The 23,676-nt window shown below is 36.2% G+C and overlaps 1 protein-coding gene across 1 annotated transcript in view; it reads left to right on the forward strand.

The window, feature by feature from the left end:
• The first annotated feature begins 8,396 nt into the window (after positions 1-8,396).
• Positions 8,397-23,676, forward strand: part of DNAH8 (dynein, axonemal, heavy chain 8) — a 296,367-nt gene continuing 281,087 nt past the window's right edge. Inside the window, exons 1-5 of the mRNA XM_004673443.2 lie at positions 8,397-8,501; positions 8,609-8,743; positions 15,315-15,399; positions 18,705-18,856; positions 21,869-22,058. Coding sequence (XP_004673500.1) covers positions 8,412-8,501; positions 8,609-8,743; positions 15,315-15,399; positions 18,705-18,856; positions 21,869-22,058 — 652 coding nt within the window. The 5' untranslated portion in view covers positions 8,397-8,411. The remainder of the gene's footprint in view (positions 8,502-8,608; positions 8,744-15,314; positions 15,400-18,704; positions 18,857-21,868; positions 22,059-23,676) is intronic.

The raw sequence follows: 23,676 nt of genomic DNA on the forward strand, positions 1-23,676 counted from the left end.
GGCTTAGTAGCCCGCGCGGAGTGCCCCAGAGCAAACTGCTCTCAGACTCAGACTCCCAACGGCCCGCCTCGGTGGTGACGGAGCCTCGAAGCAGCTCCCCCGGGGCAGCGCGGCCTCAGGGGACAGGCCCAGGCAAGCAGAGAGCGACAGAGGTGAGTGCGCCATCCCAGATGAGCTGGGAGCGCAGCCTTGCTGGGTGGGGCCCTGGGAGGCCTCCTCTAGCGAAAGATCCCGGGGGAGCTGAGTAGGGCAGCGCCAGCTGTTTTTGTTTGGGAAGACTGGAGTTGGTGCTAGTATTTCAGCCCTGTCCCACCCAGCAAAGTTAACAATCTGCAACACAGACTCAGCGAAGTCACTGACCTAGGTCATTCCCAGTGGTCACTGGACAGCCGAGTGGCTTCCTACTCTCCCTCCCCACGTTTGAAGATTTCAAAGTAAAAGAGACAACATACCGATCTCTTCAGGGTATTTTCTGCTTCTCTACCTTTCTTCTCCTTTATACCTCGGAAAGTCTCATTACTGAATTTATCACTTTCCTGCTTTCTCCCTTTACATTGTTCCCATCGTAAGCCTAAAATGCTCCCCTCTCCCAACCTCCATGGCAGCTTTTCTTCAGACCCAACTCAGATGTCAATTTCTCCCTCAAGTTTTTCTATCCAGATGTTTTTCTTCCTGCTGATGTCTCAGTCCTTTTTTTAAAATTTTAAATTATTTTTCTAATATATATTTTTACATCATTCTTCATTTTCATACAATATATGCTTTATCATCTCCTGTATGGCCCCCAAGGAGTTCCCACACTCAATTCACCAGTGCACCCTCTCCATTGTCCCTTGTGCTGTTCCCACTCCTGTTTTGATCCAGTTTCCTCCTCCCCCATGCAAGAATGTCTCTGGTTGATTTTGATTTTTACTTTGCTATAATTACTCCGCCCCCCACCCTCATCCCTTATTTGGGTCCTCAACATTCCTCCTATAAGAGAAATCATCTGGTATTTTTCTTTCTGGCAAATTTCACTGAGCATGATCCCTTCCAGCTCCATCCATGTTGCTGTGAAGCATGCATTTATCTTTTTTGATGACTGAGTAATATTCCATTGTATATATATATCACACTTCTTAGTCCATTCATTAGCATTTGAGTTGTTTCCATAGGTTACCTATTGCTCAGTCCTTTGTTAATTCACTTTTTTTTTTTTTTATAAAATATTGATTCTCCTGTGCATATTTAAGTCAGTCTTCCCAACTAGCACATTTTCCTTTGGAGGAGTTTCTTAATTTTATCTATAAGCACAATGGCCAACCATACTGAAGGCTTTGAAAAATTGTGAATGAACTATTCCTTGAAGGCACAAGGGTGCAGAGTTGGGCAAAAAAAAAAAAAAAAAAGTATGCAGTAACTGTACACTTATTTATAGAAGATGCCTTTATGGATGGTGTAATGAATCTCCAAAATTGAGTTTAAAGAGAAGGTGTGGTGAGAATTTAAAATGATTGCACATGATAAGATGCTGTCAGTCAGAAAATGGAGAGGGGAGAGAGGAAATGAAGGGGAGTTTATCTTGTATTCACTCTGCTCTTCTGGCCAGCAAAGTATAAATACTTGGAATAGGGACCTCTTTATTATAGAAATAATCTTGGTAAATCATAAAATCCACAGGGGACTTTAAATTCTAAATTTTATATCCTAGGATATATATATATATATATATATATATATATATGTAGATACAGGGGAAACTATCACTATATATTGTATGGTATTGTTCATGAGATACACACATATCATACAAAAAATCACCTGACTATATATATTTTAAAAAAACATACAGAAAGTATAAGATTGAAAAATATATCTTTTCTTCTACATCCTCTAGTCATTCTCACTTGAGGTTTCCCTTCCCTAGGTAGTTTTTAATAAACTATTACTGATTGTAATCGTATACAATTAAATAGATAAAGTTTCACATTATTTGTAACTGCATAAGGAAAAATGTAAGGAAGAAAAAAATGCTATTAAATCTTTTTAAAGTGTACATTTTAGAATAGAAGCAATACTATATATGAATATATACATTTATAAAATGTGTACTCTTGATATTGTTACACAATATATTGTTACCTTGATTTTTTTTCTTTCCATGTAACTATATGTCTGGGGCTTCTTCCTATAATATATAGCTACATCATTCTTTTTATCTCCAATTCTGCCTAAAAATTTATCAAATCGAGTACTATAGTAAAATGAATAGGTCCTTTAATCAAGGATCATTTTGTTTGTATAATGTATATTGTATGTACAATAGTATATATACAATAGGTTCAATAAGTACAATAAGATTTTTCCATTTCTATAGTCAACTACAGTTTTGCTACAGTTTTTAGGACTTCCTCTATATCAAGTATTCATAGATTTTTTTTTTAACTTAAACAGTTGTATTACTCTTTGAAAATGGTAAGCTGGTATTTTAGTATTTAGGCTTCATTATATGCCAAATACAGTTTGACATTTGAAATACATATAGAAAACAGATTTCAAATTATTTTGTTAGAGGAAGAAGTTTACAACTTCCCTAAGCAAAATCTTCCCTGGTTATTTAAGGAGTCTTAGTTATATGGACTACAACCAAATAGTGCCACATAGGACAAGTCACTATCTGTGTTCTCACCCATGTACTATCGCAAGAGACCTCAGGCTCCAAGAACAACCATGGGGCTTATTTTACAAAAAGGGGAACCAAAAACCTTCCTGTTGCCACTGTGTCACCAGAAGTGTTGGACCGCACTGGCCAGTAGAGATGGTCCCTCAGAGGCAGTGTCAGGGACACCCAATGTAAACAGCTCTTTGTGAGTTGTTGGCTTATACCAACAACAAACAGCTCTTTGAGACACCAGTCCCAGGGCCTTTGATGCTCCTTTAGGCTAAGTCAGAAACCAGACCAAGGCCCACTCTCTTCAAAAGTCTTAAGCTCTCTTCCCTCCTCAGAGGTTGGTTGCTAGATGCTTCTTCAGGGGCCAGGAACAGAATCTTCCCCTTCTTTTTTCTTCTTTCAGAGTTTGGAACCATTCTCTTTTCTTTGGGGAGCTGGTGTTGTTTCTTGTTGGTCCTTGTCTCTAAGTCTCTCACCTTGGCTTATATCCTCTTTCAAGGTGCCCCACCCATAAATCTGATTGGACCATTTTTCAATCCTGTGGCTGATTGGAACACTTAGCACCAATCAGCTTATAGCTTGTACCCGATTGGTCCATTTTCATGATAAAGGCAGTACGTATGTTGTTATATAAAAGGTCATTGAGAACCAACTGCCATAACTGACAAAATGGCGGTTACTGGCCTTTGAGTAGCAACTGACACACTGACTTATGGTGAATCAGCAGGGTGAAAGTATACCACTGCTCCTGCTGGCTCTCACCACTAAGGTGGCTGGATTCTGGAAACAATTCCATCACCCAAAAAGAAACCCAAGCATATTAGCAGTTAGTGCCATTACTCATGACAACCACTAATTACTTCCTAAGTCTGGATTTATTATTTCTGGACCTTCTTTATACACAGATTCATCTAGTACATGGGCTTTTGTGCCTTTCCACTTTCACTTAAGTGATGTTTTCAAGGTTTACTAATGTTGTAGCACCTGACAGTCCTTCATTCTTCCTTTTGACTAAATCATACTCCATTACATGGACATGCCATATTTATCCATTCATCACATGGGCTTTTGACTTGTTTCTACTTTTTGATATAACAATACTGCTATAAATGCTTGCAATTTCTGTGTGTGAACTTTTCTTGGGTATTATCGCTAGTTGATTTACATCTAGCAGTGTAATTATTGGGTCATATGGTAATTTTATGATTATCTTTTTGAGGAACTGCCAAAATGTTTTCTACAGAAACTGTACTACTCAATATTTTCATAAGAAGTTTTAATTTCTCTACATCTTTGCCAATTTTTTTTGTTGTTTTAAAAGAAATTATGGCCAAACACTTTACATTTAGTAAAGTAAATGTAAATGTACTTTACATTTACTAAATGTAAAGTGTTTCTCATTGTGGTTTTGCATTTACTTAGTGGCTGATAATGTTGAGTATCTTCCACGTGTTTGTTTACCATTTATATATCTTCTTTTAGTCTTATCTATTCTGATTCTTTGTCCATTTTTAAATCACCCATTTTAGGTTTGGCAATTTGTCATGTAATTGTTGAGTTGTAAGAGTTCTTTATATCCAGAATATAGGATCTAGTATCCAGATCCTTATTAGATATATGATTTATAAGCATTTTCTCCTACCTTGTGGATTATCTTTTCATTTTTTTTGCTAGTTTCTTTGAGGCATAACCATTTTTAATTTTGATGAGGTTCACTTATTTTTCTTTGAATTCTTGGGTTTTTGGCGTCATAGCTAAGAAATCATTGCCTCACGATTCAGGCAATTCTCCCTAATCCATGGTGACACAGACTTTCATTTTTGTTTGCGAAAATATTTTGTAGAATTTTCCTCTTACATTTAGGTCTTTGAAAAATCATGAGTTTATTTTTATATGTGGTTTAAGATCAGATTCATTCTTTTACATGTGTAGCCACACATTTTCCAATTGTCAAAGTGCTGTTTCTTGAAAAGATTATTCTTGATTGAACTGTCTTGGCACCCTTATGAAAAATCAATTGGCCATAAATATATGCATTTATTTCTAGTCTCATAAATGTCTGCCTGCCTACATTCCTTCCTCCTCCCGCCCCTCCTTGCTAACATGGGCTTACAACACTATACATGATAAATAGATTCACACCTCTACAGACGTTACCACACCACTCCCACCACCAAAGCACCCATAAGCCTTTTCCCTAAATCATTGAATCCCTGCCCCTCTTTGTCTATACCCCTTTTTTCCCCCTTCCCCTCTAGTAGTCTGAGTTCTTCAGTCATAGTTCTAGGGCTTGGTTTATCTAATCCTCCTCCCCCCCCTCTCTTCAACATATGAGTGAAAACATATAGCATTTGTCTTTCTCATTCTGCCTTTTTTCACTTAGCATAGACTCCTCCAGCTCCATCCACACTATCACAAGTGGCAAAAGTTCATCTCTGATTTAATAGCCGGGCTATATTCCATTGTGTATATACACCATATCTCCTTAGTTCACTGCCCTGTTGATGAGCATGTAGGTTGTTCTGTCTGTTTATTCTAATGCCCATACCATATTGCCTTGATTACTGTAGTCTAATAAGCTTTGAAATTGGTAAATGTGAACTCTGCAATTGGTCATGTATTTTAAAAAAAAATAAAGAAATCCATCATTCCATCATCTCAGCAGAATATAAATGTTGAAAGATTCAAGTAAATTAGACTTTTTAGCATTAACAATGCTAAAATCTATATGTTTAACATATATGTTAAATACTAAATGTATTGAATAGTACATAGATATTTATCATTTATCTCAATCAAGTACAATTTATATCACAACAGACACAGAAACTGTCATATACTTGTTAAAAATATGATTTCCCCAATCTTATAAAAAAAACTCATATGTAGCTCCTTAAGAATGTCCCTACTGTACTTTCTCTTGTGATTCCACAGATTCTGGTGCATACTTTGGGTGGTCACCATGAAACTATAAACATTTATTGGTATGTTTGCCTCCATCATTAGACTGAGCTCTTTGCCAATGCTTAGTGAGAAACCTGCTTGTTTGAGAAACTAGTTTCTGTGACTACAGTCAGCACAAAGGGCAAACACAACAAAAGAAATTGAAATCATGTCAAAAAGCCCAGTTTGTACTCGACACCCAGAGGAGGATTTTAAGTAGAGCATTAATGTGTATGATATGAAGTTTAGAGAGAATAGTTCTTGACTGTAATTGGGTGTAAGACCTGTAACTTCTCTGGATCTTAGTTTCATTATCATTAAGAAGGGTGAGTTGACCTTGATGATTTCTAAGTCTTTTTTTCTGGTTCTGAAATTATGTGCCATGAATCTTAATTATCTGGAGTCCTCAGGAAATGAATTGTATGGGATAATAACATTTTCTGAAAATTTAATCTGTGCTACCATTTTAAAGATGGTAGCTATTTTTAGATAGAAAACTCATTAAGATTTATTGCATACTTTCCTGATTTCTTAAAATATCATGATTCAATTTTAACTTTTCCTTGATAGTTTAAATAATAGCGACTTAATTAACCATGTAATTCTATGAAAAGCATTAGTGTGTAGAGAAGCTCTCCAGTTTTACTGAGTTCGATCAGAACAAGTGTTTTACCACTACATTGAAATTAAAGTAGATTTTGCTTTGGCTTCAGAAACCAACAACCATGCCTATCAATATCCTTTGAGCAGAGGCACACAGATTCTTTTATTAAGTAAAGTGAATTATTTTTGCAAAATTCAAAAGCACAAATGACAGGCAGTTGATAAGACTTCACTAATAGGTATCATCATTCTTATTCTTGAGTTATTATAGATTGCACAACCAACTCCTCTAGGCCAATTTCAAGTATAAGAATGTAATCTACATATAACCCCTGGGTATTGTAGATCTTTGTTGTGTCAAATAATAACTCAGAAACTTTTAATTAGTTATTTTTCAAGCAAGTTTACTGAGGTATGAAGAAGACAGATAATAGATTGGCCTAGGAACAAAGGGAAAACTGGGACTAATAAAAGAGAGCAGAGAAGGCTAAGGAAAAATACTGCAGACTGAACAATCATTCTTGTCTACACATCCTGGTGGTGGGTGGGTACAGGTTAACTGACAGCTAAAGCACAGGTCAGCTCAGGTAATCTGTCCTTGACTAGGTTAATGTACGATATCAAAGACAATTTCAGGTGTTTATGTATTCTTTGGAAAACCTGGAGAGCGCAGTGTTTGTCTAATGGGGATTGACTGGTGTCTTTTCATTAGAAGTACCTTATTAGCTTGGGTCAGAACAGTAGCAGTAGCCTCAGAATTTCTCATTAGAAAGCCTCTTTCTGCCTGGAATGTACTCTTTTTGTTCTTAAAGTATTAACTGTTATTCTGGTTTCTAGCTCTTAGCCATAAATTGCTCTTATTTTGATGGAAACCTCATTATTGTTCTATAATTTTTTTTTTAATGTAACTCGTGTTTTCTCTTGTTCTGCTGGTGTTCCCTAATTTTCATAGTTGTCCATGATAACTCCCACAATCATTTGTAATTAAGAGTTTTTCTGACTGGGTGAGTCAGATTTATACTTCGTGTAATACCATTGCTTCTGTAAGTAGTCATGTTGTAGCTTGAATTTTATGTCTGAATTGGGGATATCATTTTGGTTGCTAGAGGATGTTTTATGCTTTTTTAGAGTCCTGGGTTATGCTAAGATGAGATGGCTGAGATGATTAGTGGATATATTATCACACAAGTTTTGGAAACAAGGAATATTTCAGTCCATATAATTTTTGGACTTAGCCAAGATCAATTGACCTATATTGACCTAATTTTGGTCACTTGAATACCAGCTGGTTCTCTCATTCAGTAGTTCTCAATCTTTTTTGGACTTTTTATATACCTGAGGGCAGGACTGTTTCGGTCGTTATTACGACAGGGATGGGTTGTGCATAAAGCGAAATCCTCTAGGATCATAATGAGGAGAACTGATTATTTGAAAAAGCTCCTATGGGTGTGTGTGTGTGTGTGTGTGTGCATGTTATCTTCCTTAGAAAAATATCACTCTAGATAAAATGGTATCTGACAAACATCAAGTGACTTTATAACCGCAAGAAGTAGGTGTGGAGAAGCTGTATGTGAGAAGGAAAAGAGACAATAAAGTGAATTTGAAAGGTTAAGAAAATATATCCCTTTAGACATGCAAACTTGGCTTCTTTAGATAATATAGTGACGGAGAAATAGATGCTTTTGCTACTTGTCTAGCTATAAGGGAAGGAGCACATTAACACACAACACTCAATTTACTATCCAGTTTTAAAAGAAAACATTATCTAATTCTAGGTTTTGAAGTTTAGGGTGTTCTGCCAGAAGAAAGCGTGGAGATGAGTGAAAATCAAGATGACCCACCCGCACCAAACGAAGCGGCTCCTTCCGAAGAGGAAACCCCAACACTTTCAGAGGATACCCGACCTCCTTCTCAGAGAGAGGTGGCTCCGCCCCCTCCGGAAGACGAGGCCCCACCCCCTCCGGCAGGAGAAGCCCCACCCTCTTCAGAAGCAGCTCCTCCTTCTCCGGGAGAAGCGGCCCCTCCCACCGGAGAGGAGATCCTGTCGTCCCTGGGGGGCGCAACCTCTGTGGAAGGAGTCTCCCCTGATAAAGGCCGTATGCCTTCTGCAAGTGAATTACTGAATCTCCTTTCTTCTGACGATGAAGAGTTGGACCCACAAAGAGTTCGAGCAGGGAGGGCTGCACCTCGATTGGCGCAGTCAATACTTTCTGATATGCTTTCTCAGTCTTCCCGTAAATCCTCCAGATATCGCCGAAGCATGAGTGGGATTCCAAATCTACAGGAAACTTTGAAAGAGAAACAGGTTTTGCTTATAATAGATTTTTCATATGCGTCACTTTAAATTCCAATGAAATATGTTGGGGAGTGTTTTCATAATCGCAATGTATACATGTGATTTTCATTCTTTAGGCAAGATTTAGGGATGCAAGAGAAAATCGAAGAATGAAAATTGACCCTTCCTTCAAATATATATTTGAAATTTTATCAGAAAAGCTGGGACTGGACATGACAACTGTTGAAGAATTAATTTTGGATTGTCCATCTGTAAGTTCCATTTTTTAAAATTGTTTTTTGAGACAGTATTGATTTAAGAAACTAGAGTCATTGTCATGAAGGTTGGAATTTCACTGATTAGAGAAGAAACTTTATTTTATATTATTTTTTAAAAGATTTATTTATTGCGACATACAAGAACTGGGGTACAGGCCAGAAATAAGCAATTTGTATGTATGTGTATGTCTGTGAGAGAGAGGACTCACTAGAGACAGTTGGGAGCAGAACAGGCAGATCTACTGAAATACACTGCTGAGGGGAGCAGCGGTCCGGCGTGTCAGGAGAGGTCTACTTCATCCTGTGTGTCAGCTCCCTGGCAGGGGATGGAACTCACACGCAGTGGCTATGGATACTTCCTAGTGCTGTTCTTTGACCAGATGTGCAATCAGGGAAGGCCCAAGAAACTTTATTTTAAATACTTACAGCAGTTGATCATATTTTTAGTTGTGTCTACTTTCGGAAGGAAGGAAAGAGGAATTAACAATTAGAATTGGGTTCAAATTCTAATTCAAAGTGGTTTAGAAGGTAAGGATTAGTCAAAAGCAGGTAGAGAGCTATTTTAAAAACACAAGTTATAAGAACTACATCTGCAAATCATTTGGGTAGAAAAACAAAAATGTGAAGTAGGGAACTGTGACTACCGCCTAAGTATAGTAGAATATGAGGTGATTACCACAAGTCTCAGCATGCCAGGGAAACTCCTGGAATACGCTTCTTTTCCTGGCATAATTATTAATAGTTCCTTATTCACTACTCAGAGTGTCCAAATTTTGGATGGGTGAATTTATCTGGTAGCCTTCACTGTAAAAATGTGTGATAATGTAACATAGAAGTACTCAGAAACAGCATGGTAGGGCCTTCCTGTTGCCTGATGGTTAGTCTCAGTAACTATCAACTGCTGCAGCCTGAGTTCAATTCCTCACCAGCAAGCTAACACACATGGTGCAGCAGACCTTTCCTGGTCTTGCCAGATGCTCCCCTCAGCAGTGTTTTTCAGTAGATCTGCCTATTCTGCTCCCCACTCTGTCTCTGGTGAATCCTCTCACTGCTCCCCACACCTTTGGCCTGTACCCCAATTCTTCTAGAAATTTTTTCTTCTAGAAAAAAAAAAAACAAAACCTGTGGTAATTTCCTTTCTTTTAGCTCTAGTTCTCAATTTTCAATTAAATTGTTATCAGCTGCTGCTTTTTTTTTTTTTTTTAAATCAAATCTAAGGAAGGATGGGGCTGGAATCCCAGTATGACCAGTAAGATGCTGGTGAGTGTATTTCCCCACTGGATTTGCTTGTGACAGAGTTGGATGATGGTGGTATGGTGATGTGATCATCTCTGGGGTCCACAGCCCCTACTTTTATAGGAAATAGGGAACTTGGGAAACTTTCTTTAGCTTTTGCTGTAGGAAGCAAGATTCTATGGAATGGTTCCTTAAGAGCCTCTTCTTGCACCATCCTTGGTCACATATTAGCTGTCCATAGATGTGTGGATTTACTTCTGGATGCTCAATGCTAATCCATGGGTCTGGCATGTTTTTATTATAGTATCTATTGTGATGCTTTGTTAGAGTTTGTGGTAGTTTGAAGTTGGGGAATGTGAATAACACCACTCTCCCTCTTTTCTGACTGAATTATTTTGGCTATTTAGCAGTTTGGCATCTCTCGTGGTTCTATATGATATCAATCTGTTTTGTTCTATTTCTTTGAGCCTTGTTTGAAGGCACGGTGGGGCCTTGAATGGGATTGCATTGAATCTGTGTATTACATTGAGTGGTATGGCAGCTCTCACAATACTAGTTCTTTTTTTTATTATTATTATTACAAAAGTTTATTTTTACATCATCTTGCACATTTTTTTTTTTCCATCTCGATTGTAATCCCCGCGGGTTTCCCATCACCAAATCACCCGTGTGCCACCACCATAGTCCCGTGCATTTCCCTCCCTTCCCCTCCCCATTTTTGATCCCATTCCCCACTCCACCCCCACAAAATGTCTCTGGTATATGGTTGTTCATTATTTTTGTTATTTTCTCGCCTGATCCATTATACTCCTGCTATGAGTGAAACCATTGGTATTTTTCTCTCTCTTTCTGGCTTATCTCACTAAGCATGATCTTTTCCAGCTCCATCCAAGTTGCTGCAAAAGACATGTGTTTCTTTTTTTTGGTTGCTGAGTAATATTCCATTGTATATATGTACCACATCTTTTTTATCCAGTTATCTACTTTTGGGCATTTGGGCTGCTTCCATGTTTTTCCAATTGTAAGTAAAGCAGCAATAAACATGGGGGTACAAGTGTTTTTGTGTCTTTTGGGAAGATACCTAGGAGTGGGATTGCTGGGTCGTAGGGAAGCTCCATATTTAGCAGTTTGAGGAACTTCCAAACAGTTTTCCATAGTGGTTGTACTAGTTTGCATTCCCACCAGCAGTGCAGGAGAGTTCCTTTTTCTCCACATCCTCGCCAACATTTGTTTGGAGATGTGCCATTCTCACTGGGGTGAGGTGGTATCTCATTGTGGTTTTAATTTGCATCTCCCTTATTACGAGTGATGTTGAACATTTTTTCATATGTCTGTTGGCCATCTGCATTTCCTCTTTGGAGAAGTGTCTTTTTAGCTCTACTGCCCATTTTTTGATGGGGTTCACAACACTAATTCTTCTAATCCATGTGCAAGGAATATCCTTCCACTTTTCTGTATCTTCTTTTTCTTTAACAATTTCTTACTGTTTTCACCTCCTTTGTTGAATTTATGCCTAGGTATTTAATTCCTTTTGTTGTAATTATGAATGCGGTTGTCTCCTTGATTCTCTTCTTTTCTCACTGTTTGCATATAGAATGCAACTGATTTATGCAAGTTGACTTTATACCCTGCCACTTTACTGTGTTATCAATTCACTTCATTTTATGGTGGAGTCTTTAAAAGTTCTCTATGCATATCATTTTATCTGTAAACATTGGTCATTTTTCTTCTTTGTTTGAAATCTGGATTCCTTTTATAACTTTTTTTTTTCTTTTGCCAACTTGTTCTAGTTAGCACTGCTAATACTATTGATATATTGATTAGTAGTGATGAACGTGGATACCCTTGCCTTATGTCTGATCGTAGAAGAAAAGCTTTCAGTCTTTCATCATTGAGTTATGAAAATGGCTGTGTTTTTCATGTGGCCACTACTATGTTAACGAATGTTCTACTTTTCTCTAGTTTTTAAATAATAAATGAATCCTAGCAAATGCTTTCTATGCATCTATTACCATATGATTTCTATCTTTCCTTATGTTGATGTGGTGAATTATTTCAATTGATTTTTGGGTGCTGAACCATCCTTTATACCAGAATAAATCCACTTGGTCATGATATATGATGTATGATCCCTTTGATGGATAATTGGATTGGGTTTGCTGAAGTTTTGTTAGCTTTTTTTTTTTCACCATCTGTGTTCACCATGGAAAATGGTCTGTACTATCTTTTTTGTGATATCTCTGCCAAGTTTTGTTTTTAAAGTGATGTTAGTCCCTAAAAGTGTGTTTGGAGGTGTTCCCTGTTTCCTCTGTGTTTTGGAAATTTTTGAGAAGGATGGTACTAGTTCATCTTTAAAGGTTTGCTAGAACTCAATTGTGAAAGTGTTGATGTGGGCCTTTGTTTTTTGGGAGACCTTTGATTCTGTTTTAGTTTCATTGTTTGTGATTGGTTTCTTTAGTTTTTGGTCAGTACTCTCTCTCTCTCTCCCTCTCTTTTGTGTCAGGTTTTAGTACTATAGTGACAGTGGCCTCAGAAAATAAGTTTGGAAGTTTTTCCTCTTTCTGTTTCTGAAAAGGATAGGTATGTTTCATCTTTGAGGGTAGAACTCATTTGTGAATTTCACTAGGTGTGGGTTTTTTTCTTTTGGGAGATTTTTGATTACCACTTTCATTTCTCGTTTGTATTGGTCTGTTTAGGTTATGTTTGGAGGGTTGAGATTTTCAAGAATTTCTCCGTTTCATGTAGGTTATACAATTTTCTGTCTTATTTTCATGGTAGTCTCAAAATTCTCTGTAGTTCTCTAGTGTCTGTTGTGATTTTTCTTCTTTCATTTCTCATTATTTTTATTAAAAATTTCTCCTTTTTTGTAATGAGTCTAGCTAGAGGTTGACATTTTCTAAGAATCAATGTTTGTTATTAAACTGATAAGAACAGATACTACACTTGATCTTAGCCAAAAGGCCGAGAAGCGATTCAATGTTTGTTATTATTGATCCTTTACACTGTATTTTAACTTCTGTTTTTTTTTTTTTTTGATGTGGGACTGTATTGGTATATTTGTTCCACTTAGTACTGCTTTCACTTTGTCTCATAGATTATGCTAGGTTGTGTTTTGACTTTAATTTGTATCCAGGTATTTTTTAATTTCTTCTTTGATTTCCTCATTTATCTAATGTTTGTGTAGTAGTGTGTTGTTCAATTTCCATATATTAGAGGTTTCTTCTGCTTTCTTTTTGTATTTGTTTTCTTCTTTGATACTTTGTGATTAGAGCATAGATTCAATGTTATATCAATCTTCATGAGTTTACTGACATTTGTTCTATGACCCAGTATGTGGCTTATCTTGGAGAATATTTTGTATGCACTGAAAATAATGTGTATTCAGTTTTTTTTTAAAAGGTACAGGACCCTATAAATTCCTATTAAACCCATATGTTTTAATTCTTCATTTAAGACTATTGTTTTCCTGTTAGGTGTATTTATCCATTAGTGAAAATGAGGTGTTGAAGTTTCTTGCTACTATTGTATTGCTGTCAATGTCAGTTTTAAAATTTAACAATCTTTAACAATTTTTTGTTTGTATGCAGATACAATACAAATGTATTTTGCGGTGCTGTACAAGAATAGCTGTTCTGAGAGCTTTTGTGTCCTCCAGTTTATTATTATGTGATAATGTCAAAATTGTGTTTATAAAATGGAAGGGTAGAAAATTAAGGACTAGAATTTTGTCCATTTCTGTGACTCCATTTCATCTCTTAGAATGGTGATTATTAAATTTCTTTTCCTGATCAAAAACATCACTATCAGCTGAACTTTTTAGAAAATCAAATTCTCAGGTACAGCACTATATACTTTTTTAAAAAATGAATAATATAATAGTATATTTTTACATCTTTTTGTGCATTTTCCCATCTCAGTTGCAATCCCCTTGGGCTTCCCATCACCAAATCACCCATGTGCCATCACCATAGTCCAGTGTACTCCTCTCCCCCCACTATTTTTGAGCCCATTCCCTACTCCACCCCCACAATATATCTCTGGTATATAGCTGTTAATTATTATTATTTTCTTGCCTGGTCCATTATATTCCTGCTATGGGTAAAACCAGCCGGTATTTTTCCTTTTCTTTCTGGCTTATATCACTAAGAACAATCTTTTTCATCTTCATCCATGTTGCTGCAAAAGACATGTGTTTCTTTTTTTTTGGTTGCTGAGTAATATTCCATTGTGTGTGTATATATATATATATATATATATATATATACACCACATCTTTTTAATCCAATCATCCTTTTTTTTTGGGATTTGGGCTGTTTCCATGTCTTTCCAATTGTGAATAAAGCAGCAATAAACATGGGGGTGCAGGTATCTTTTTGAATCAGTGGTTTTGTGTCTTTTGGGTAGATACCTAGGAGTGGGATTGCTGGGTCATATGGAAGCTCCATGTTTAGCAGTTTGAGGAACCTCCAAACAGTTTTCCATAGTGGTTGTACTAGTTTGCATTCCCACCAACATACAGAGTTATATACTTTTAAGTGGCTTTTTAGGTGCTTCTTTGGTACACACTAAAATTTAAGAATGGTTGTATTAGACAGAGGTTTTCCAGGCTTGGTATCTTTCCTTTACTTGGAACATATGAAAACTAACCTGAGAGACTTCTGTATGACTAGTACAGAAGTCATACAGACTTCTAGGTGAAAGAAGTATAATTATTTAGTGTTTTGATTATTTGTGAGAGTTTTGTTTATGTGCCCTACTTCATTTTATATTTATCAAGATATTACACTGACTAGTAAGTAATTATATAAGGGCTTTATGCTAGCAAATATGGAGCATTTTCATAATCACTTGCTGTTATGTTAGTTGTCTGCAATGTCTGTCAAAGCTTAGCCCTTCAAAACATAACTACTTAAATAATTGTACAAACAAAATAGTTTAATAAGACAGGATTCCTGTTTACCAAGTCAACTTTTTAGAAGTCTATTTAGTAATTCTTTATATTTACCTCCTGTTGAACTCACTGATTTACTCTTCTATGATCCTGTGAGGTCAGGTAAAGTTGCTTTCCGTGTATATGTATATATAGATGTTGAGTGTAGTTTTGGAAATATATTTCACTGTATACTCCATTTTGAAGTTAAATTAGTTCAGATTCTAAATCTGGTTCTCATGTGCCCACGTTTGTGTACTTTGAATAGACACTTTGAGCCTCATTTCTTTATCTACAAAATGATTAAGGTAATATAAAATGACCCAGCACATGGCTGGTTCATTTTATTATAGTTTCCTCATTACTTTATTGATCATCATTTTGTATTTTGTTTTACAGTTGGATGCATTTACTCATTTTTTTATGAAAGATGGGTGTAAGACATTGAAAATTTTGTATCAAGAGGGAGATGTACCTGGATATGGTAAGGATAGTTCATGCAGGTTATGCTAGCAAACAGTGAATGTTAAAGTGCAGCATATCTTTTCTCTCATGCATAGGTAGTCATGTATTTATAAAGAAATTTCACAGGCACTATGGCATTAGTGTAATGGCTTAGGGAGAAAAATACCCATATAGAAGGCTGTGACAATGACCTCTTTTAGGGATACATATTTTCACTAGCATTATATTTTACATATATATGCAGGTATATATGCATATATTCACACACAGGTGTGTTTTTTATTTATATATACACATACACAGACACATATATAGCTCCTCCTGAACAAAATAAGTAAATTCATAATTAGTGACTATCCCTGATCTTTGGATTTTCTGTATCTCATAATTCTTACTGTGGAGAGATTCTTCCTATGTGCCATGCTTTCATATTCACTAAAATTAAAATAATAGGTGAAAATTATAGAAAGATAACAAAATATCTACAGTTGGAAGAAAGACAATAACCATTCTCTTTCTCAATTAGAATAAGCACTTGATGAATGTCTTTCTATGACTTCTTTTTGCTATATATAGGAAAAAGAAGAGAGTGAAAGAGAGAATATGCCCTTGACTATATATATGTATTTATGTATGTGTGTGTGTGTATATATATATATGTATGAATATATGTATACCTGTATAAACATATACATCTGTATATCTAGTTGAATATCTATACTTCTAATTATATAAATATATATGTAGAGTTGGATCACATTTGTAGTTTATCTACATATTCTGTACTTACTCTATTAAAATTTGATAATATTCACTTTTCCATATCACTAAATACATTTCTACAATTAAATTTTTTTAAAGATTTATTTATTTATGCATACACAATTGGGGTGCAGGCCAGAAGCTCAGGGGCAGTGAGAGGCTTCACCAGAGACAGAGTGGAGAGTAGAACAGGCTGACAGATGAAGTACACTGCTGAGGGGAGCAGCGGGGGGGGCCAGGAGAGGTTTGCAGTGCCATGCGGATCACCTCTGGGGCAGGCGGGGATCGAACTCATGCTGAAGTGGCTTCAGCTTCTCAGTGCTGTGCTTTAACCTGCTGCGCCACCAGGGAGGCCCCACTACAATTAAATTTTAAATAGTTGCATTGTATTTCATTAGGCTAACAACTATTGAAAGCGTATCTCCTTTTATTAGCATTTAGTTGCTTACTAATTGCTCCTTTGAATAATGCCTCTGAATATTTTGAAGCTAAGTTCTATGTGAATTAAGAAGACTTTTAAGGAACAATTACAAGTAGGGGAATGGCCAGAAGAAAGGATATTTTTCATATTTCAGTAAAAGCAATTTATTCTTTGCTTGCTTTTTGCATTTGACAATGTAACCTGGATATTTTCTGTCATTACACATAGATTTTCATTGTAAAAAAAAAAAAAAACACTATATAGTTTCTATTGTACAGTTGTATTGCGAATTTTAGAAACCTTATATAATACAGTTATAGTTGATAAGACATGACAAGTTTGGGATTTCCTGATAATAGGAAGAGGAGTGGCTAGGCCTTTTCCCATAAGTGCCTTGAATATGATCTGTAAAGCTTTACTTTATAATGATGTGGGGCAAACATGAATGCAAAAGTCAACATATTTAGAGTGGTAAAATAGAGAGAAAAAGAATCTGGATTTCTCATGGCACTGTCAAACCTTTGAATTATTGTTGATATCCCAGGGGCTAGGAAAACTGAGAAAGTATTTGTCACCCCATGAACACACATATAGCTGAATGGGGAAATTTCAAGTTTTCTTGCCCAGGAAAAAGGGGAAGTTATTAAAAGTAGAGGCAACTCACTACACCAACCTCTATGAATGAGCTTTGAGCTCTATTATGGCTACATACTATATATTCAGATTTCTTTGTCTGCAAATAGAAATAGACTTGATTATCTTAGTAACAAAAAATGTGTGTTGTTCACAAAATTTAGAATTAGCTGAACAATCAGGCCTTGGAAGAGATAGGAATAGGGCATTGCCATGGACTTGAAGGCAGTTTCTTTAGGAATCATCATTTACATCGATATCATTCAAAATACCCACTTTTGTCTTTGTGTGTCTCCAACATTTATACTCTTGAAGTGAATCAAATTAGTCTAACTTTCACCTGTCCACCTTGCATGGCCATGAGGCTGGTTACACAGGACAGGAGAAATCCCACACTCTAAAGGAGAGAATGTTAAAGGGCAACTTCTTGGGGAAATGGGTATTATTGGGGTTGTGAGTACTGCCCTGCATGATTGAAGACTTGGGACAAGACTCAAAAGCAGATGTATAATGAGAAATAAAAAATGGTTTATTTACAAGGAGAATGATAAGAGAGGGAGGATTAACTGGCTGACATACAGCCAGATCATCAGTCCTACCAGCAATGCCAACTGAGCAAGACTCCATCTGAGCAACCTTCAGTTTGCAAGCTGAAGCTGGAAAATCAAGAGAATGAGCACACACTTATTTACCCTTTTAAGCTCAGTGTGACCATTAGCTCTTCCTCTAGTTCCCATCCACTTTTTGCCTACCCCCCAATTCAGGAAGTGGTGTTCATGACATGCTGGAAGTTATAGTCTTCAGTACCTGAGATCTTATCAGCATGAAGATAGTGATAGAGTCCATTCAGGGCAACATTCAATGGTTTTGAGTTTGCACCTTCCTCTAACAGGAGGCTCGGCAAATGACATTTTTAAAGGGGATTTAAAAATATTTTAAAATTATATTTTAGTTGATTAAGACTAATCAAGTAGTAACTGTTGATTTTTGCCTACTAGTAGTCATTTAAAAGTACTCATTTTTAATGGTTTTTGAATTGAGAACGATTTATGATTTTCACTGAAATTAGATCAAGGAAGGATTTAACATAAATTGGATGTTCTATGTGTATTTAGTAGATCTTCAATAGTATTTAGGAGTAGTCATATCAGGGGAGTCCATGAAGACATCTCTGAACTTTGGCATTTCATCTGATTATCTGTGATGTAAGAATTAGATAGCTAAAAGATAAGGCATGAGGTAGAAGTCCAGTTTATGTGATGGCCATGCCTGAGACCAGGTCAAATGCCACAACAGTGTCCAACTCAGGGGAAGGCACAGGAGGTGGTTACAGTGTACAAAATGCAATTATTGACATCGTTTTAGCAAAAACAAAAAATTTATCCACAACTATATTAAAAACTTATTACAAAAAATAAAGCAAGAAACAGTTATGTAACAGTCACAGTAATTTACCACGTTTGATCTGTTATGTCATCATTTGTTAAGTTCTTGACTTTTGTTTTCAGAATGTGGTCGAACAATTGCTGGAGCCACCAAAGGGGCAAAGATGATGAGGTTGTACATAGATAACGCATTCCCAGAGCACCTGAAAGGGCTGTGTCTATTTTTTGTTCGCTGTCATAATGATTATGCTATAACTACCAAAAATGTTTTTGAGGTATGTTTACATTTACCCCAAACATTCTACTATGTCTTTTGTTCTAGTGTTATTGAGGTATAATTAGCAAATAATGTTATATAAGTTAAAGTGGTACAATGTGTTGAGGAATTTTTGTCATAGTTGGATGACAGATTATTATTATTATAATTTTGTAGAGGAACAAAGCACACATACAAGAGACATCTGATTCTGTTACGATATTGATATGGGAAGCCTAAAGTTAAACATTGAGTGTGTTGTCATAGTGATACTATTATTTTATTTTGCTCTCCCTTCCTATATATGGCACTGAATTGATTTTTAAGAAAATAATGTATTCACATAGTCAAAGAAACTGAGAAGTTTGGATACTTTAGATAACTGCCCAAGATTCATGGAAATTATCTTTCTTCTAGATGATGTAAAAATAAATAACCACTCTCCTCCCACTGGGAGCACATTTAACTTTGTACATATAATTTTAAGAGTTATTTGAATTGGCCTAGGTAATATAGGTTATTTAGTCTGAGGACTGCAGGATGACAAGGTAAGTAAAAATAGGAATTTTCCACAAATTCCTACATACACCCAAATTTGCTTCCTAATCTTACCACTGACTAGCAGGTTCTTTGTCAGCTTACTCATCCTTTTAAAGACTCAGGTCTCTAATAGACTCAGGCTGTTCTTGAATAGCTTCCTTAGAAGACTATGAGACTAAATAGTAATATAAGCAGATTTGTATTATCTTGCTTCTTCAAGAAATATTAGTAATCCTTATGATTTTTAGACAGTCTTATCTTCTAAAATAGGAAAGGTCGTGGAGATTTAATCTACCTTTGCTTCTTTTCCATGCATGACAAAACATTGCCTTAAGAGAGATTATTAATTTGGTTTAGGAGTTTGGGTTCACTGTTATCCCCTCCTGATTCTGTGTAAATATTCCATTGTCTCTGGTGTCTCCTATGACTGATGACTTTCCTGTTAGTATGCTTTGTAGTTACTTGTCTTTGTTTGCTTTGGTCTTTGTATTTGCAGTCCTGTAGTTTTAGCATGATTTCTTTTCATGTGGATTCATTTCCTCAGTCTCTCTTCCATTTCACCAATTCTCCCTTCAATTTTTTTTATCACTTCGTTCTTGTTTCACTACAGTTGTATGTAGTTTAAAAAAAGAAGAGAATCTGTCAATCTTGTGATTAAAAAAGTAACTTCTATCCCATTATCCAGAAATAATCATAAAACTCAAGATATCATTATCAAATAATATCCTCTGAATGTTCCTTTGCCCATTTGGAATTTTCTATTAAATTTTCTCTATGGAGGATGAAAATTTAGTTGGTTTTTTATCATCCATTCCACTCCCCACCCCATTTTCCATCTCTCTGTTCTCCCAACAAAGTTATAGTCTATTTTGTTTAGTTAAATACATGTTTACATCATTTTTGACTATCTATATGCAGTCACAGTTGAGCTACATACTATAACAGTGGTTCTTAATGTAACCGCTAAGATTCTTTCAGGAGATATGTGAGGCCAAACCTATTTTTCTCATAATACTAAGATGTTATTTGCCATATTCTGTGGTGTCTGACTGATGGTGCAGAAGCAACTGTGGGGAAATTCTTGATACTTTAGCACAAATAAAGGCAATGTAATCAAAATGTATAGTAGTTACTGCCTTCTTCACTGCCAAACATTCACAGTTAAACAATTATTTTTAGTGGCCCTGGGCAAGTTTTTCTATCTTAATTTCATGCCTTGAGATTTCTATGTCACCTACATTGTATTAAGATGTCACACCCATGGCTACTGGACCTTTGATTTCTTTGTGGATGATCATTTTTTCACATCAAAATTCTGGGCAGAGTAGTTTCATTGTTCTTTCTTTAAGTAAATGGGTTTCTGGACTCCCAGAGTGGGAAGGGGGTTCCGCACACCAATAACCAATTCTCAAAACACTAGTAAGGTATTGGCAAATCCAAATAAATTCTTACATTATCCACCTAGAGATAATTTCAGATTCCAAAGGTTAAGGATTCAATTTTACAAGACTCTCCTTTTCCCACTTGCTACCTATACATCTGACCAACATGCTACAAACCAAAGGTTCCCATAGACCCCATCCTCAAGCTCAATTAATTTCCTGGAGCTGCTCACAAAACATAGAGAATCATTTTACTTACTAGGCTACTGTTTTATTATAAAAGAATATGTTGGTAACAGCAAGATGGAGAGATGAAAGGGCAAGGATATGTAGCTCCTAAGTATGCCAAGCCCCCCAACATCCAAGTACTCACCAGCCTGTAGCTCCCCAAATATTGTCCTCTTTGATTTTTATGGAAACTTCATTATGTAGACATGGTTGATTAAGTCATTATGTAGACACGGTTGATAAGTCATTAATTTAACTCTAGCCCTTTACCTCTCTTTGGAGACTAAGTTCTAACTCTCAAAACATATGTTGCTCTCACTGGCAGTCAGCCATGTCCTTAGGTGGGGTCCAGTAACAACTTTGCTCACATAACAATAGATCGCTTTTTCACTCTCAATTTTTAGGAAATCCCAAGGGTTTTCAGAACTTAAAGTTAGAAATCTTGGAGAATGTTAAATACATAGGAGAAATATACCTGAATTATCAAATACTTATTTCTCATAAATCAAAATATTATACCTAGCCTGAGAGAGTTTTCCTGATCTCTGTTCCTGGATAGGACACCCTTTCACTGAGAGCTTTTTTTTTTATGGCGGAAACTGTGTCATTTCCTTCAGTTGTATAGCTCCAGGCCTTGTCTCCTTCCTTGTGCAGTAATTAAAGCTGCAAGTAAATTGTCTCTTTGAGCAAACAAGTGAATGATTAAAATGGGATAGAATGTAAGTTTGTTGATTTTAAAGCTCTATTATTCACAAGCACTTCAATTTTCCTAATACTTTATGAAATATATTGTCTATGCTTATTGTAATGTAAAATAGCTTGTGATTTCCATAATTAATGGGATTAACATATAAAAGGACATTTAAACACTACTCTTTTAGGAAGTGCTATTTACTGTTCTGGATGGATCAAAAGGACTCCTAATTGGGATTAAAAACATGCTGGCAAACATATTCCTACCAGCCATTCTTGCAACAAGTAATTGGGGTGCTTTAAACCAGTCCAAGCAAGGAGAATCTGAAAAATACATTTTCACAGAAACTATCAACAGATATCTTTCATTTCTAGATGGTAAGTATACATTTTGATGTTTATCAAATTAGTAAAAACTAGCAAATTGTCTATAATAGAATAACCTAAGATGTTATTAAAAATAAGGATTAAATAACTTCAGACCCATATCTAGAGTGCAGAGAAGGAAACTATAGATAAGAAACACAGACTGCGTTTGTGTCCATTTTGGATACTTAGCAAGATGCAGTCTGGAGCAGGCATGGCTTTTAGCACCTACTTCACTGCACAGAGAGAGTTCAGCAATTCTGGACATATCACACATAGCTTTTTTGGCAGGGGACTTCTAAACTACAGGGATTAAAGAGAGTAAATATATAACCACCCTCCCCTTCCCCTTTGCAACGTCTAGCTTACACCTAGAGTACCTAGGAAGAAACTACAAATAGCCACAGTGAACTCAGTCTGCCCAGATGATACTTTTGTGTTCCTTTTTGTGAGCCATTGGAAGCACAGGCCTGGGACTAGTGAGATTTGTGGTGTCCACCTCTTTGCACAGTGGGAGATGGTAGATCTGCTGGGAAGATTGATTATAGCACTATCTGCAGGGGTAACTGAAGAGACTTTGGAAAGCCAGGGAAGCCACCCATCCCTCCCCGCTGAATGATCTATGGACCTGTGCCCAGAGTGTATAGTCAGAAACTACAAGTATCCACAGCCAACAAAAAGCATCCTGGTTGCTGATGGCCAGTGTAGAGAGTCAGGAATGGTATCCATTTGTCTCCTTTGTGCTCTTTTGGGCTTTCCCTAAGGCTCCAAACTTGCTACTGCTGGACAGTGCAGAACTCCTGGGGAGAATATAAAAAATAGTAAAATAGACAAAGAATACAACACATAACAACTCGAGATCTCAAGGGATTATGACACCACATGGAGAGAACAATTCTCCAGGATCCAATCAAAAAATATGGAAGACCTCATCTTTCTATCAGAGTTTGAAATTAACATTAAAGAGAAATAGATAAAAGGAAGAAAATGCAGAAAAAATGAGTAACTTGAGAAATACAAGAAATAAATAGAAATTAGAAATTGTAATTTTAAGCAAAAAATATATATATAAGGAAATTGCAGAATGGAAAAAAATAAGAGGAGATTCAATTTCTGTATAAAGCTACTGAAGAGGAGACCATATGGAGGACCAAATAAGTGACCTGAGATCATAATGACAAAGGAACCTGGTAGAAGAATGTAGACAAATGTGAAGAAGTAAAGACTAATCCCAAGACCTATCAAATTCCATTAGGAAAGCAAGATAAAATGGGCATTCCAGAAAGGGAAGAGTGTTGGAAACTATCATAGAATTTAGTCAAAGAAGTAATAGACAAAAAATTCCCAAACCTGAACAAAGAACTAGATACACAAGTCCATGAAGCTAAACACAATACCTTTTATCAAAATTTAGTGAGACCTACCTCAAGACAAATAGTTGTGAAATTACCAAAAGTACAAGACAAAGAATAATGAAAACAGTTTGAAAAAAGAAACAGGTAAACTATAAAGGAAATCCCATAAATTGACGTCAGACTGTTCAAAGAAATCCTAAGGACAAGGAGAGAATGGAAAGAAATATTCAACATTCTTCATGATAAAAATGTCAGACAAGAGGGCCCTCCCTGGT

Source organism: Condylura cristata, unplaced genomic scaffold (assembly GCF_000260355.1).
Source record: "Condylura cristata isolate star-nosed mole 26May11 unplaced genomic scaffold, ConCri1.0 scaffold00001, whole genome shotgun sequence".
Classification (NCBI taxonomy): domain Eukaryota; kingdom Metazoa; phylum Chordata; class Mammalia; order Eulipotyphla; family Talpidae; genus Condylura; species Condylura cristata.